We start from the raw sequence: 16,978 nt of genomic DNA, 5'->3' as shown, positions 1-16,978 counted from the left end.
GGGGGGGGGAAGACATTTCCATTTATCAGAGCACTAATTAAGCCCCATATTCTCTTACACATATATAAAATGAAGTCAATTGTTGAAACATAAATTTATAAAAGTACTTAGCATCTATGAGGTATGCCAATCTTTTTCAGTACGGCTTTTCCTACAAAAATCTCCCAGCCCGAAGTCATTACACAGCCATTAGTAGGGAAAAGGAGACTAAAAGCCAATGACAAAAACGCAGTGTCCTGGTGAAGCACTGAACAGCATAAAAAGATCTTCAAAGATAAAATTCAGAAAATTTTCTAGAGATCTTGAAGGGCTGCACCACTGATCCACTTTCTCGAGGAGTATTTCCATTCTTTGATATAAACGGCTGTCTGAAAAGCTTGAAATACGCATGCAGAATACTAGATACACATATAGTGTTTTGTTATTCTAGTAGCTCACAGTGTTACACAATACTTTAGATATACACATAGTTTTAAATGCGTCCCAAAATATTTTTTTTTTTTTTAACAAATACAGTTTACACTGCATACAACTTTCTTTTACTTTGAGTATCTTTTAAAAAGAATAACCTTGCTTACATAGCTCTAAGACACCAGTTCTGTGAAATCTTGCAGCCTTCCAGCTTGACTTACCTACCTCCCTGAGAAGCCATGAGGATTAAATGCTTCGATTGGGCTTTGCAGCAGTAAGTAGTCAGTATTACAACTCAGTATTTTGACACCAAAGCACCCTTACATTCCTCATACCCACATCTCACCCGCATGCTCTAATAATCACCTTTCTTCCCTTTCCTGCTTTCTGCGCGTTCTGGCTGCTGCAAGACCCCATGAGACCTTGAAGACCTTGTTTCTACAACTCCACCACAACATTTGCACAGATAAGACTGGGTACCAAAAGAGCAGCATTGAAGTGGCAGCTTTTGCAGTCTGTAACACTGATGAATGGCAGGCACAGACAACTGAGCTCATACAGCACAAGCTCTCTCAATCACACGGCATGGAAAATTCAAGCATGGTTAACAATTCTGTCGCACAAAACCCCAGCCATCTCCCTAAGGCAAAAACTACCACCCAAAAATGGATTTTAAGTGACCTACATGAAGCTGATTACCTTCCAAATCAAAGGGAGAAAAGGCAGATTTCACAGCTATGCTTGAGCATGATCCTGTAGCACATTCCCATTTTATGGTAGTAGTATGGCACTCAACTGAAATACCACGTACTTCAGCAAAATCGTGATCAATGTCTAATTTTCCTGGATCATGAGAATCTGACAGATGAACCCCTTAAAACAGGTCCTTGAGAGGGGCAATGTAAAGTATCACACAAGTATACCATATCTCGAGGGTCTTCGAAAACTTTTTATGAGCTTCAGTAAACACAAACTCTTGACCCAGATTCAAAAGTATGGCCTCAAAAGGAGTGCTTATTTTCCATCACCTTTCAAACACTCGTAATATGGAGAAAGTTACCCATTTACCTGCTTTTAGAACAGCTACTTAACCTTAAGGCAATTGTCCTGTAAGTGGAGATAATTTTATTTTTGACACAAAGTTTTAAATTCTCAAGGGATCTCAAATCTCAAATTTCGAGTAATGCCTGCACTGTCTTCAGGGAATAACACGCTCACTTCTTCAGTAACAGGTTACTAAATTACTTCTACATGAAGAATGCCTGGTGTTTGATCACAAGTCTGGTTCATATTACAGACTGCTGTGTATTTGTACTATTTTATGGAGGACAAGACCACATAGTCATTCTCTACTAAACGGCATTCCTAAGACAGGCAAAATGTAAGCATAAATCAAATGTGCTCTGTCTTCTCAGCAACACCTAGTGCAAGGTGCAGCTAATAAAGTACACTGAGACTAGAACGTATGTGATTTGCATTGCAAATTTCACATGGAGCTCTGTGAATCCATAAAAATAAAGAGCATGTTTATAAGGGGGTGAAGAACAGAGGAAAGCAGTTGCCTCTTTATATTAAGCACCTTTCCCTTAGCCTATCCCAGCCCTTCTCCCAGAATGGGAGATTAGCAGAGCCTCTCCTACTACTTTCTGAACTTCCTCTGAACTTCCCTCTGATTTTGCCCTCAGTCCAACAAAGTACCCACAGGTGCTGCCTGCACCCGCACAAATCCTTCCCTAGGAAAAACAGCAATAAATAATCACGCAGTATACAGGGTCTTAGCACACACCCATAAGGTGGAAGATAGCCACAACTTAAAAATAGCAAGCAGCCCCAGAGTACCAGCCTCAAGACACGCCCAGTTGCCAAGAGAGCCTTTAACGCAGATTTTAATGCTTACTCTTTAACTGAAGCTACATCCTTTTAGCTGTCAGTTGCCAAAGGTTTATTTGGAGCTGTTCTGCTTTTACCTTAGCATAGGCTCAATTTTGTTATCAGTACAAACTGATAAGACTTCTAGCACAGGGAAATCCCACATCTTCAGCTTACGTATTAAGACACAACAAAAACAACTCACAGGTTCAACTGTTTTCACTTCAGTGAATGGGTTTGCTGTTTGTCTTACCTACATGTAAAAATCATTACATATAAAATAATTACTAAAAATTATTAAAAATAATTATTTTATAGTTATATTGCCATCAGATGCACTTAGTATTTGTCAAGAAAATCTAGATGCCAGCATCTCTAATTTATGGTTTAGGCACAGCAGTAAAGTCTTACTTCTCTGAAACAAAATGCACACTACAGCATAGCCTCTCATTCTCTAAACAAAAAAGAATAAAATGGTGAGCTTAAAAAAAAAAAAGGGGGGGGGGTACTTGCCACACCATGGAAAAATGTGAAAACAAGCCAATTATCTAGTTCAATGCAGAGAGGTTTAGCAATAGCACTCTAGGGCCAATGCTCTAATTTACTGTATGTATTATTATGAACTGGTCATTTCTGCCCCCCACCCCACCCTACAATATGTCATCAACAGTTAATAAATAATTACCAGTTAAAACAGTGGGAATCTTATTACATCAGTTTAGTGCAAGAAAGGTACACCTGAGCAAGATGAAACGCTACCTAATTCCAAAAGTAGGTATGATGGTCACTAGCTTCACTTTGTGGTTTTTTTTGTTTTGTTTTGTTTTGTTTTGTTTTTTAAACTAAACTACTTTAAAAGAGAGCTATGGCTATCTGGTTCCCCAAGTATATAGTAGTTTGAGTCTCCATGATTATGATAATAGGTTATCCATGGAACAATTATAAAAGGCACACAAGCCAAAGGTTTTCAAAATAGTATAGCCTTTTATAACTTAGCCACTTTAACTATGATTTTAGGCAAATTCACACATTTACTTTCTATTATTTTCACTGACATACACTATCACCCCCCAAAATGGTCTTACAAGTAAAATATAAAACCATAAGATTTAATCCATTTTGGACAAAGTCAAACTGGAGTTTTAGTTAAGCCCAAATTAAACAGCTTCAAGTCTTATTTTTCATCATATTAAAATCAGGGAAATAGTAAGATCAAATATAAGGCAAGTATTTATCACCAACTTTAAAAAATAAAAAAAAAAACACACACCAAAAGCCCAAAGAGAAAACCCCCAAATCTAAATGACTGGTATTCAGAAAACCTGCCAATTTATTTTAATTAAAAACTCAACATAGAGATAGATTAAGCTTAAGAGCAGTCTTCTGCCTGGTGAAGGAGCTAAATCCTCTGTGCTGCATTCACTTCAGTTGACTTGTACTGTCAGTTTTAACATCAAAACAACAATAGAGAAGACATATTTGCTACTACACACTACAGCAACTTTGAAAAAAAAAAAAAAAAGACTATAAGGAGATACAGTTAAAAACAAAAATAAAGAGGAATTATCTTGTATTTTGTCGCTGATGTACCGCAGTAAAATCATTACTTCCTGCAGTTTGAAGGAAGGTGTACCTGCACAGGTACTTTCCACTGTATACCACACCTGCTGTCACAATAGCCAAAGGACTGTAGCCCTCCCTTTACCATGGAATTACAGCTAGCGATAGGCACCAGGCAAGCCAGGGAGAAGAGCAGGACACTGTTTTATTGTTTTAAATTAGGGGATTATATGCAAAACTGTTCTGTCCTTCCAGGTGGTTGGCATTATTCATGCCACAACCACAAAAGATAAAAGCATAAAACAACGCTTTATGATCCCTGCTAACAACTGACAAATAGAATGAAAAACAATGACAGCTGCTTCAGAGAAAAGGGAAAGAAACCTTGTGTTTTGGTTTTACACCAGCAGGGAGCAGTGGTTAACAAAAACAGTAAGATGCTTTTCACTTCCCAATGCATCTACCGTTAGTAAATAAAGGATTCTCAAAATGGTTACAACAACACGTTTAAAGACACAGTTTGGTATGTTTCTAACATGCATCTACTAAAGAGGTCTGAGTCCTAGGTTAAGAATTCCTGGGGGTGCGTTAAAGGCTGACTCTGGCTACACCCCTTTTGCTGTGAAATCTATCCATCAGTGTATGGGAGAGGTTCCTGAAGTTAATTGGCTTGATTTATAAGCTTGAAGACAAAGGAGGCAAATTCTTTCAACATGTTCAAGCTCTTGTTCAACAAAAGGGACAAAAATATTCTTAAACAGTTTAACACTGCAGATTTTTATTAATTCATAGAAATTGGGGAAGACTGATCTCATATTTGGGGGATAAGGAAGAAAAGGGAAAATAACATCTAGCAAAGCAAATAAAATGAGCATAACATTACATAAATTCCCATTGTTCACTTATTGTAGACTCTAATTTTGCACCATGCTTAAGAATCTCTGTGTAATATTCTATTAAACTAATAATGATCTTGTTTACATGAGAATTCACTAAAACCTCTATCTAGTTTTGGTACTAATGCTCTGACAAACCGCCAAATATTTGGTACAGATAAGAGCATTTAAATGACATTCTACTGTATATAACAGCTCACACAGAGGAAGAGGGATCACTCACCACATTGTAATAGCTTTTGTTAATTGCAGATGTATCAAAGCCTTTAGGTGGACTCTTCAATGTACCTGATTTGGGGGAGACCGGTTTTTCTGAAATGTAAGATATTTTTGGGTCAATGGGATGCAATTTTATAGCTCAACACTAGAGGTCAAACAAACTGCTTTGAAATATTTATCATAAGATAAAATGAAAATAGTGCTTCAGTGAGAAACGTACGTACTTGTGCTTAAATTTATTGGTAAAGAATCAAAATGGTTCATATGTTCATAATGAATGAAACTCTAGCCTCAATGAAAGCAAGTAGAAAAGTTCAGATTCTTTTTCGTGGAACCAGAAAGTCAGTTAATAAAATTATCTTTTCTGGAATTATTGTTTAAAAACAAAACGTTATCACAGACTGCAATTTAAAAAAAAACCCAAAACCCCAGAAAAACAGCAAGACATTTCCAAACAGTACACACACTTTCAAATAGAAGTAATAATAAGTTTTAATATCAATTTAATAAACTCGGTAATAGCAAGTGAACAATTAAAGGCTGAACATACCAGAGGTGGGACACTACACTCAGTCTGGTTGAAACAGAGAATCAAAACACTATACAAGTAGTGAAGTGACTTACCAGATGACTATCCCAGAAAATCATCTTTTAAAACAAATTATCTTTTACTGTTAATGAAGCAAAAAATAAAAATGCTTATGCACTAGATAACAGAGTACATCATAACAATTAAATGCAAATCTTCCTATAATCCCATAGGGAATTTACCCCTCAGTGATGCATGCTCTTCCTGAAAGGACAACATAAGTCTGCAAGATCAGAACAACAGTCCTGAAAGTGATCTGAGTGCTGACTCCCAGAACAGAGGGGCACAGAAAACACACACCTAAAGCCTCCCCTCCCACCTCTACCATTCCGCTAACTCAATCACAGGGGAGCAAAGAGGAGGGGAGAGAAAATAAAAAGTACATCATGCTGCAGGCTGGAGAAACAGCAAGTAAGGTTTTCATCATCTCCTTTTGACCTCTCTCACTTGACTTTGCACACAACTGAGAATGCTTGGGAGACTGTATTTATCAGGACATTATGGCTGGGGTTTTTCTGGTGTTGTTTTTTTATTTAAAAATAAGCAGGCTTGTCTAATATGCAAATTTCAACTAAGCACAAGTAATTTGTATCCAAACAATAAAATGGCAAATTGTCAAAAAAACTCCCACCCCAAAACATTAAAAAAGCGTCATCAAGACATACCTACTGAAAGTTTCACCTTTATTTTAAAAGCAAGCTCCTGTTTCAAACACATTTTAATGGACACATGAATAATTTAATTCTAGTTTACCTGACACCTCAGGCCACTAAGAATAAATTATGCAAGTCTCAAATACAGGCCAGTCTTTCCAGGAGAAGCCCAGTCAGCCAAGCTAAGGGCAGCTATGGGAAATTCCCATGGACAGTAAAGCTGACCAGGGAAACAGCACCCTAAGCAGAACAGCCCACGTGGTACCAGCCTCTGCTGGACCATAACCTGGGTAATTTAGTTCTTCAGGCTGCCCAACTGAAGCCTCATAGATGCTGCAATCTCAGATGAGCTGACTATAGATGGAGGACACCTTTTCATCTCCTGTGCCAGGAGAACCCAGCAGGCTGGTGGGACCTGAGGCTTTAGCTAAGAGAGTCTGTAAGGAACAGCTCAGGCCCCAAGAGCACATCAGTGGTATTACCTTTAAGAGGATTTTCTCCACATTGCACTGGAACTCCCCTCAAAGAAGCTAATCTAAAAATAAAACACAGTCCTAAAACTGCCAAACATGGGCAAAAACATTTCTCCTTACCATGGTCAGAGATGACAGTAAAATCCTTTTGGTTAATATCCCCCACCCACCCCCTGCCAAGTCAGCTATAAGCCCACAGCACAAAAATGGTTAGCCCCAGCAGTTATTCAGCTGGGAAAACTGATGCTCTCAACCACCAGCCCCGCAGTACGTACACACTATGCTATACAGCCAAGTAATTCAAAGTGACAGGACTCCTCCCATCCCCTTAGAACAAAACCACAAACCCAAGCAGATTTGTCATCAAACTCTCAGTGTGAAAGAAGCACCTGAAGTCCTATCGTATGTACAACTACTCATTTATATATTCATATATAATGCGACTCATTTATGGAACAATTACAATTTATTTATTTGTATCAAATGATTAAATTGATGTAGTTTACACAAACTTGGTAATTTGCTTTCATTCTCTGTAGAAGCTCTTGACTTATCCTACAATTTAGTAAAGTTGAGGTTTGCTGAACACCTAAAGCTTTATTAATTGTGTGCCAAAAACCATGAAAGGAGAAACAAAAGTTATTTAAGGAAAAGGGTAAATACTTGTCACTAAATTTTATCATAATACAGATGTCTGACCCTTGTTAATTGGCAGAAAGTTAGCTAATCATAGAAATCTGTCTCTTCTTCCAGTTACTTTGTTATGTTAAAGGACACGAAAACACATCTCTTCCCCTTTTTCTTCTCCTAAGCTGCTGAAGAAAGTGGGAGATTTTTTTTCTGAAATCTATAGAGTCATTTATATTACCAGCTGTCCAGTTGATTCAGTTATCCAGTGACACACAATCAAATTCAGATTTAAAAACAGGACACACACAAAATTAAAAATCACACATTCAAATAATTTTGCTGAACAGCCAGAATCAACATTCAGTTTTTAAAATGCAAAGGCCATTTCTATTGTAGAAACACAGAATTAGACAGAGCAGATCAGTCCAGCTTTCTATCACGTCTGGTATTCTGCCTCCAAGCACTCCGTTGCTTCATAAGGAGGAATAAGAAAGAGTCTTGTTGAAATTAGCGTATTGCACAATGTATTACACAGAAGAAAATCCTGATCTTGCACATAAGAAACCATTTTCCCAGCATAAGCAAAGATGTTATTTATCATCCTTCATGGTAGAACGTCAGAGTACTTTTACAAATACATGGCAAATTTCATTAAACATTTCAAGCAGGTGTAACCCCCATTCAGCATACTGCTAACATACACAGCTCTTACAGGTCCATAGGTTTCCAAATCATTAGCACACCCTGGCACCTTGCCCACTCCAACACATGAGCTCTGTTTCTCAAAGCACTGGAAGAGTGAAACCTTGAGCCAGACAACAAGTTTTCCAATACAGAAGATTTCTTCCTTCTCCCCTACTTTTCTCCCAGTCACAATGAATCCATTGCATAAACACTGAAACCACAACAAAAACATGCACAGCATCCTATCAAACCCAAAACAAACAAGCATCTGCTCAAGTGCTGGAAGAGACCATATCCAGCTGACGACTGAAACCAAGAGGTAAGTTACCACTATCAGTTTCTTTCCTGATCCAAGCGTTACATTCAACTGTGCTCACCTACACTTGATAATGCTTTCAAGTGTCCAGTGGCTAGTGATAAACCAGATAGAATTCACTTAACAGATCATCTTTAGGTGGAGAGTAAGATTGGCACAAACTTCTTAACATTATTCTTCCAGCAAAAATTTATTCTCAGCAGAACCAAAACAACTTTGAGCAGTTGCTTCTGTAACCTTTCCTTAAGTAGTATGGAACTCTTCATTTTTCAAGTTATCCTTTACAAACACCTACCTTTCTAAGTTACTGTAAAAGGACAATTTACCCAATCCCTCCCAATGTTTTGTTTCATTCTATTTTCATTTACATGCAAGTATTTCTTTTACTTGCCTTCAAATTACTTGTCATTCTCACATTCTCTTCCCTCTCTCTTCCATCATGTCTCCAACTTTGCCACATTCATTTTCATGCAACAGTCTACTTCACACTACTCCACAAAGCATTCCTTCAGGACATACTTTGCTAATTTTCAAAATTTCAACCCTACTGCTACAAAAACATCACCGGTGTTTCTGCCATTACTAGGCTATGGTGCATACTCTAGATGCAAAGATCTGATGGGCTATTTCATCCTACAATACAGGAGGAAAGATGTGCCAACTAGGACACTGAAAGTGATGTGGTCCCTATGAGTGAAGTGCTACAAGCAAGCTCTGTCTCTCTAGACTAATCGGTTCAAGTCCAACACCAGGAGGGCACATCTAAATTTACTCCCAGTTCTCAGGCTGGCTCAGGCATTGCTGCAACATTCTCCACTCTGCAGTGTGGATCCTACCAACACTTCTTCCCTAGCAGTAATTTTCACTGGGCCAAACATTAACATAACTACCAAGAAAGCATAATGGAAGAGGAGAGGCTAGGACAGTAATGACATATTAATTTCCGTGAACAATAAATTTTGTGACATATCAAATGTAATTTTTCAAAGCTATATTTTCTTCTGTGTCATCTCATGCCATTTAAATGGATTACACCGATAAAAGCGACCACGTGATTTTTTTAAAAAAATCTGATTAACATCTGACAGTAGCTAAGCAAGCACATCCCATTCTGGCTAACCATTATTCTTTTCATCACAGCTCTCAAAACTAAGTCTCCAAATCTCTCTACTATGCGAGACAGAAGCAGCAGTGTAAGAGACAAGACTCCACCTACACCTTCACCCCTCCCTGCTCTGTTTTATGTAAGAAAAAAAAACAAAAAGGGCACACTGCCAAATATTTAACAAGTTTACACAGTATAAATCTTTTACCCTCTGTCATGTGTAACAGTACAGCAGGATGAAAATGAAGTCCTCTTGTTTGTACATACTTCCCAACTTGTGATCAAAGAAAATTAAAAAATAAAAGGCAAGATGATACAGGGTTTAAAAAAGAAAATGAAAGCATGCAGGCAGGGAGGGAGGGAGAGATACGGACCATCTTTTCATTCTTACAGTGTAGGCACATACCTGAAAAGAAACTACTACTTCATTTTTAATTCTGTTTTAAAATTTGTTCATAAGTATCACAGTTTCAAACAAATCCTCCTTTTCTCCTTGTGTGGGGGAGGAAAAAAATAAACACACACTCAAAAGCAAAATAAACCCCACTTTTCATCTCAACCAAATTTATTGCCCCCAAAATACAGAGTCATTATCCAGCCTAAGAAAACTAAATGCTGTGTTTTGCTCAATCTCAGCATCTGTCCCACATCCATTCATAACTTGCCTCATACATGTATTAGCATTCTGTACTAACACTAATCATTCTGGCATAGCTAAGCAAATAAGTTACAATGTAGTAAACATAGACACAGCTTTGCAATGTTTTAGCTACTCTGAGATATCTCATTATGTAACATGCTCTGCTTGTCCAATAGATGTAGTTTACTTTTCCTCTAAGATCTTTAAGAAAGCAATGTGGGTAAAGGCAGTTCTAACTAAGTAGTTCTTTCTTCCTTTCCTTGAATATCTAGCTTCAGAGCAACTGTACAAGCTAAGATTACAAATATACAGTTATCTGACATTAGAGGATTTTCATTTAGAACACTAAATCCATTTATGTAAACATCTAATACCTATGAATTTTGTGAGAATTAAAACAAAAACACACGCCCATAAAGAACTTCTTTCCTTTCTTCTGATACCCTGTTTGCCTAAATCAGGTTCTAGCACACTGAAGGAATTTATTTAATCAAAGTCACCATTTCCCAGAAGCTCTCCAAAACAGTATCATCAAAAATAACAGTGTTGCCTGTACAAAATTTCTAACTACCTGCAGTATTTTCGCTACATTTGAGAGGAGAAAGATGCCAGAACATTTTACAGAGTATTTTGAAAACCAATTAGATGTCCAGGATGAACATGTTGTTCATAAAGAGAGCTTAATCAAGAGAAAGTATTTCAACAATCCCATCCTGATCTTTTTAAAATTAATTCATTGTAATGCTGACAGAAAATGCATTTAGAATCTCAGCTTGCAAGACAGTAAGTTCTACTAATTCATTTTAAAACACATCAGAAATAAAAGCACTTTTGTATTTCAATCTCATGCTTGAAGCATGGAGGCACTTAAAATATTTCTGAATTAGGAAAATCTTGAAGTGAGGTACATATAGTTGCCAGGAAACAAAGAAAAATGGACAGTGAAAGACTATCAACTCAAGAAATGTCAACTAGTCTAATGAAGACTAGCAAAAAAGAGCAGGGGCACACAAGAGCAACAGAGTGTCAACCCATACATATAACCTAGATAAAATTTCTCATGAACACTCACCAAAGCAATTTATGTAACTTCAGAACTTTGTGGTAAGTAGCACTATATTCTTGTTTCAACAAGGACAGCAGAAGAAAGGAAGTTCAACCCCAGGATGCAGTGGCCATGTGCTTTGATACAGAAGGGAGGAGAATTACAGACAAGCCCTCTCTCTAGCACCTTCAACAATACCCACAAAGATATGTTCATAACAAATTTAATGGAAGCAACCAAGAAAAAAGAGTGAACAGCAAAATGAGAACAATGAACTTCAAAGTAAGAAGAACTCGGTAAACTCAAAAAATGGTAAAAAAGGATTCCCAGTAGTGACAATGTAAGTGGAAAGAAAAGGCTCAGAAGAATGGCAAGTCCTTTAAAAATTAGAGGTATCTCAAAGGACGAACAGGAAAAGGAGATGCAAATTGACCAAATCATGATCAAATATCACAAATACTACAGTGATCTCAAACACACAAAAAGAAGCAAAAGTAACTAAATAAAGTCGTTAGTTGAAATACAACATGGGCATAAGGGTAGTAGCAACAAAACATTCCATAGCACACATGTATCAAGAGGGAAAGCTGATCTGCAACTCAATAGATAAGAGTTAACAGACATCAAGACAGTCTTATAATGTCATACTTCCTTCTACCACCTCCCCATCCTCATTATAAAAAGGTCAACTTCAGACAATTCAAACACGTACCTACAAGGGCATAAAAGCAGGTTAAAACTAGTCTTTTTATAAACAGTACCTGCTGTGCTGATTTGGCATTAAAAAAACCTAGCTACATCCATGTTTGAAATCACAGAGGACAAGTGAAGTTCCATAGAGTACTGGAAAAGGCCAAATACAGTAATTATCTTTAAAAAGGAGGAGAACAGAGAATGCTAGATAGTTGCAGGTCAGTCATTCCAACTTTGTAACAGTCAGTAAATGCACGGAAAAAAAAAGAAAGAACTCAACTTCCTGAGAAAGAGAAAAGCACAGGCACATATTCCCTTCCATAGAAGCAACTGAGTATATGAGAGAGCGCTTCGGGAATGAAAGAAGTCTTGCAGAAACTGTGAGCAAGCCCTTGTACCACAGGGAACATGGCTATACAGCAGAAGGAAAAGAAGAGTTTAGCATAAAACTGTTCTGGTGGTGAGAAGTGAAAGTCAAACCAGGGACTGGAAGCAGTTCATCTCAGCCCCCAGGAATCAGACAGGGTTGCAAGGACTAGCAAGAATCAAACTGCACTCAGTACTAACCTCAGCCCCACAGCTTGTTGGCTTTCATATTTAGAACTAACTACAACACCCAACTGAAGTACTGTTAAAAAAACATGAACAACTTTAATTTCAGTTGCTGGCTCAAGTTTCAGTTCACTGTTAAAAGCTACTTCCATTCTGGAACCTAAATGCTGACACAGGTTCATCTCAGGAGTCAAAAGAGATCAGAAGTGATGAAATCCAAAGAAGAGGTCTGCAGTAATGTTTTAAATGAGTAACACTGGGACAAGGGAGTCATCATGGCGGAAAGAGACTGCTACAACACTACAGACAAGAAAGTACAAGCTTCAGGAAACGTTTCTCAGGATAAGTCGCATCTGAGACATCTCTGAAGAACATTAAAGCTAAGTCTTATATCGCGACTAAGAGGGTCTAGTCGAAAATGACAATGAAGTTACAGATCTAAGACTCTACCATTCTACAAAAACAGACTGTAGTCAGAAAATCAAGGAATACAGGATAAAACTGGAAGAGAAAGAATAAATTTAAAAATGGAGTTTTACCCTTACAACTTCACTCTGCAATTGAACATCTGTACAGCTGCCTAAAAAAAAGAAAAGTCATGCTGATAATTTTAGCATGGCCAAAAATATGTGTGTTTTCATTGGAGCTGGAACAAGGGAAATAGTGGTAAAGCCTCTCAGAGTGTCCCTGGGTAGTTTTATCCTACCAGGTTTATCCTTAAACTCTGGAAGAAAGCAGAGACAGGGAAGAGTCCAAGGAAAGAAACAAAAGAGATGTCACCTATGACAGGATCCTAGTGGATTAAAAAGCAATGTTAGTTTTGATATTCAGTCATGAAGATGATATTTACAGAAGGCACTTTCACTGTATGAAGTTCAAAATAAAGCTTCAGTGGAAGAATGAAGTCTGTATAAAGAAAAGTTGAAGGTACATGACCAATGAAAAACAAGAAAAATCATAAGTACATTACCTTTCAAAAACTGTCTCTAACTTTCAGTAGATTTCAGCAGAATTGTGGATTTTTCCTGTGGTTGTTTGCTTCTAAATAATAGCACATGTTTAGAGATTTATTTTTTTTTGGTGTAGTTTTTTGGTTGGTTTTGGAGTGGTTATTTTGGTTTGGGTTTTGGTTTTGTTGTTTTATGAAGAAATTTGCAGGAAATCTCTCACTATTTAAACCCAAATTAAATCCTGAGCATTACTGATTGCTGTGAATGAAGTTCAGTAGATACAGTCAAGCTTAAATAATAAGCATTACAATTGTTAATGATCAACCTCTACCCAGAGCAAGTATTTGTACAGATATGCTCTTCTTCAAAACTCACCATTTGATTTTATTTCTCGTACGTAGTTACTTGGAAACCACCCTGTCTTCCCATTTAGAGTTCCTTCCCACCAGCCTCCTTCTTCCACTCTTGTAACATGAATAATATCTCCTTTTGAAAAAGAAAGTTCATCTTCATTTGTCTGTTGAAAATTAAATTTTGCTCTCACCACCAACTGATGGTTGCTGTTATCTGTCATGTCCTAGTAAGTGAAAATACAAGGAACAAAAAGATTATATTAGAGATTTAAACAATTATTCCATGAACAAAACAGAAGTATCCATAAAACGGAAACAGCCTCTACTTCATACACAACAGTCCCCACACATTTTTACTCTAAGCATTTGTAAGAGATGATTTGCCATTTCCAGTATTTCTGTCATTTTTAATCTATGGATTTGTTTCAGTCCATACGTATACTGTCTTATTACAGCCCCTTCAAATCAGAATGGGGTAACAGCGCTAAAATGAGAATAAATTTTACTCCCCCCCCCGCCAAATCAAACTCTCTTTTCTACATATAGTATAAATTGAAACTGCTTTTGACAACTACAAAGAAACAATAGCTTTACATTAGAGAGGGATTTCTTTCTAAAACTTTCTGAGCTGGGAGTAGGGCAGAACTGAGTTGGTTTTAATTTAATTCTGGATCTAAAGAGTTTTCAGTTTAAATTTTGTTTTTCCTGTAACAGATCAGGTTGGAAGGTTCCACACCTGAATGTGCAAGACTCCATGGCTTCCCAGTTCTTCCACAAAACCTGTGAAATAGTTATGCAATTTGCCTCAAATAAGTACTCACAAATCATCTGCCTCAAGGTTGGCAAAGCTGCAAGTTTGCAGAGTGTCAGACTTGCAGCTGTCCATATATATGTCCATATACATATATACGTGTGTGTATATATATATGCGCATATATATATGTATATATGCGCATATATATATATATGCTCATCCTCTATCACAGATATGAAGGCAGATTATCACTATCATAACAAAATGTTAATAGCTACTTCTAAATCTTTCAAATTAATGACGTTCAAATTCAGCACTTTGTACTTGGATGTCAGTTTTTAATATCTGTGTCATTCAAGCATTTTGTAAGAGTTAGGACAAACGTTTATGCTAAAAAAAGCTAAATACTTAGACAACTTAAAATAATCCTACTGAATACAAATAATCCAAATAAAATCTGCACTGGAACTGAAAGAACAGGACTATAAATCACATTTGTCTCTATCATAAGTAAGGATTAATACCTGTATAACTAAACGGCTAACCTAGTGAGAAAATGACTGTGTAAGCAATCCTAGTTAGCTATCCAGGTAGCAGAATTTCACCTACATGCTGTCTATATAGTTGAGATGATTAAATGATGCACTGCATCATGTCACTGGGATCTTATAACGTCATCTTAATTTATATCCACAGCAATCATGTTACTGTATCACAACTCAATTTAACAATCAGACTTCTAGTGGCTGAGAAACTGTAGGAAAATGACAGCAAATACAACTTTGAAAACATGCAGAAAGCCCCAAGATACTATAAGTCACAGTGTTCAACAATTAGCTTGGCATATTTTCAAACAAGTGCCTCTGCCTTAGTGCTCTGCTTGTAAATCATGTGCTTTCATCCTCTTATAACTGCTCAACAAGAGAAAAAGTTTTGCCTTAGTAAATGGTAAAAAAACATAAAATAAGCAGCAACACTGCATAGCGACATCAACTACAGTCCCTTTACTCTGCCAGGATGGCTCTCTGGTAGAGGAAACAGAGTAACAAATTTGGTGAGAACAGCTCCAAACTGATCATCTACAGCAGCAAAACCAAACTAAGAATTTCCCATGTTTGGCCACTAGCTCTCTTTCACTCCTTCTCGAATTTATCTTCCCCTCTGCAACTTTTTGCAGAGCTGCTCAGAACACCAGAACGATAGAAATACTTAAAACTGATTACGTCAGTGATCCAGCTAACAGCTAGTCCCACAAACAATTCTATCAGCAAAACTGAGTGGGTGGTGAACAGCAGAGAGGGAGCTGGAATTAGTGGCCTAGGGCAAGAACTTGCATGGGCTTTGCTACCAGAGAAAGCACATCAAACCACACCTAAGAAAGCTTAAGCAGAGAACTGTGTTTGAAGTTTCACACAGCAATCATCACACACTTCAAAACAGCCTCCTTCAAGCATGGAAAAAGCAGTTTACAGTAGGGATCTGAACCCTCCTTGCAAACTTTTCAGTCACTAAAAGCACTTTTCATCACTGTTAGTTTCAATACAGTACTCCATCCTGATTTCAGCTGTATGGTAAAACAACTGCCCATACCACTCAGTTACCTGAAGGGTAGTTAAAGGATTCACCTTGAAACATAACAGAAACCAGGAATAACTAACAGTGCTGTCAACACTGAAAGTACCACCTCTGATGAGGTTTGAATACTCTTCAAATTACCATCCCTAGACTCAGGGACATGGAGAAAACAAGATTTTTGCCTTTGGAAAAGCAACTCCTTATTCTGAAAAGTAAGAAATAAATCCAGGAATTTACTGTATATGTAGATAACATGGAGTGTTGAGGAAAAAATAATTAGAAGTTCACAGAAAGCTTCATGTATTTTGGAACATCATAAGAAAAGCTGCAAAAATAGAACGTCACAGGCTTGAAATAGAGAGGTGAGAGGAAAACAGTTACTTTGCCACATTATTGTTTACTTATAAATCTTGTCAAAAGACACACACACAAAAAAAAAATTAAAAAAAAAAAAATCACACCGCAGCATGTTTCATTTCTTCTAGAACTTACCAAACTTCGATACTGTCCCTGAAAGAGTTTTGAAGTTCTACTGTGTAAAGACTGGGATCCCAAAGAATCAAAAGATTTTATCCGATGAGATGAGGGACGTGCACATACAGAGTCACTGCCCAGCCCTATGTCTGTAGGAGGGGTTGAAAAAAAGTAAATATTAGAATTTGAGAAATCTGCACGTAACTTTTCCTTACCTCTGTAAAATTCACATGCTTAAAGCAGATTCGACACATCTGCAGTTGCTCAATAATTCCAGATTTAAAAAATTATAGTAATAATCAGTCTGAAATCCTGAGACACTGGCAGTTACCTCCCCACACAGACAGGAAAATCATTTGAGCTGTTTAGGAAGAGGACGGTTTAGGGTTGTATTTCTCCATTCCTACTCACTACCAGTCTATTTAAAGGTAATTAACTAGCATCATTTCAGCTAGTGGCCAGGAATTTTGAATGTATAAAACTTGCTTGAAGTGAAGCCAGTCACATCTGTTTCTTTGCTCTTCTCCCCCCCCCCCC

The 16,978-nt window shown here is 37.3% G+C and overlaps 1 protein-coding gene across 8 annotated transcripts in view; it reads right to left on the bottom strand.

Annotated features, from left to right (window-relative positions):
- Window positions 1-16,978, bottom strand: part of ARHGEF7 (Rho guanine nucleotide exchange factor 7) — a 95,999-nt gene that overhangs the window by 53,202 nt on the left and 25,819 nt on the right. For 3 of the 8 annotated variants that reach the window (XM_026862805.1, XM_026862885.1, XM_026863120.1), the window contains exons 3-5: window positions 16,460-16,590; window positions 13,661-13,862; window positions 4,960-5,048 (exon numbers count right to left, since the gene is read on the bottom strand). In XM_026862805.1, the coding sequence (XP_026718606.1) occupies window positions 4,960-5,048; window positions 13,661-13,859 (288 nt within the window). In that variant the 5' untranslated portion in view covers window positions 13,860-13,862; window positions 16,460-16,590. Of the gene's footprint in view, window positions 1-777; window positions 971-4,959; window positions 5,049-13,660; window positions 13,863-16,459; window positions 16,591-16,978 lie in introns of those variants that run through there. The other 5 variants (XM_026863037.1, XM_026862631.1, XM_026862545.1 and 2 more) reach the window with 4 other exon arrangements.

The sequence above is a fragment of the Athene cunicularia genome (genome assembly GCF_003259725.1).
Source record: "Athene cunicularia isolate RWA chromosome 1 unlocalized genomic scaffold, athCun1 chr1_part1, whole genome shotgun sequence".
In the NCBI taxonomy this organism is placed as follows: domain Eukaryota; kingdom Metazoa; phylum Chordata; class Aves; order Strigiformes; family Strigidae; genus Athene; species Athene cunicularia.
Note: the sequence above shows the minus strand (reverse complement) of the source record. Positions and strands in the feature narration are given on the sequence as shown.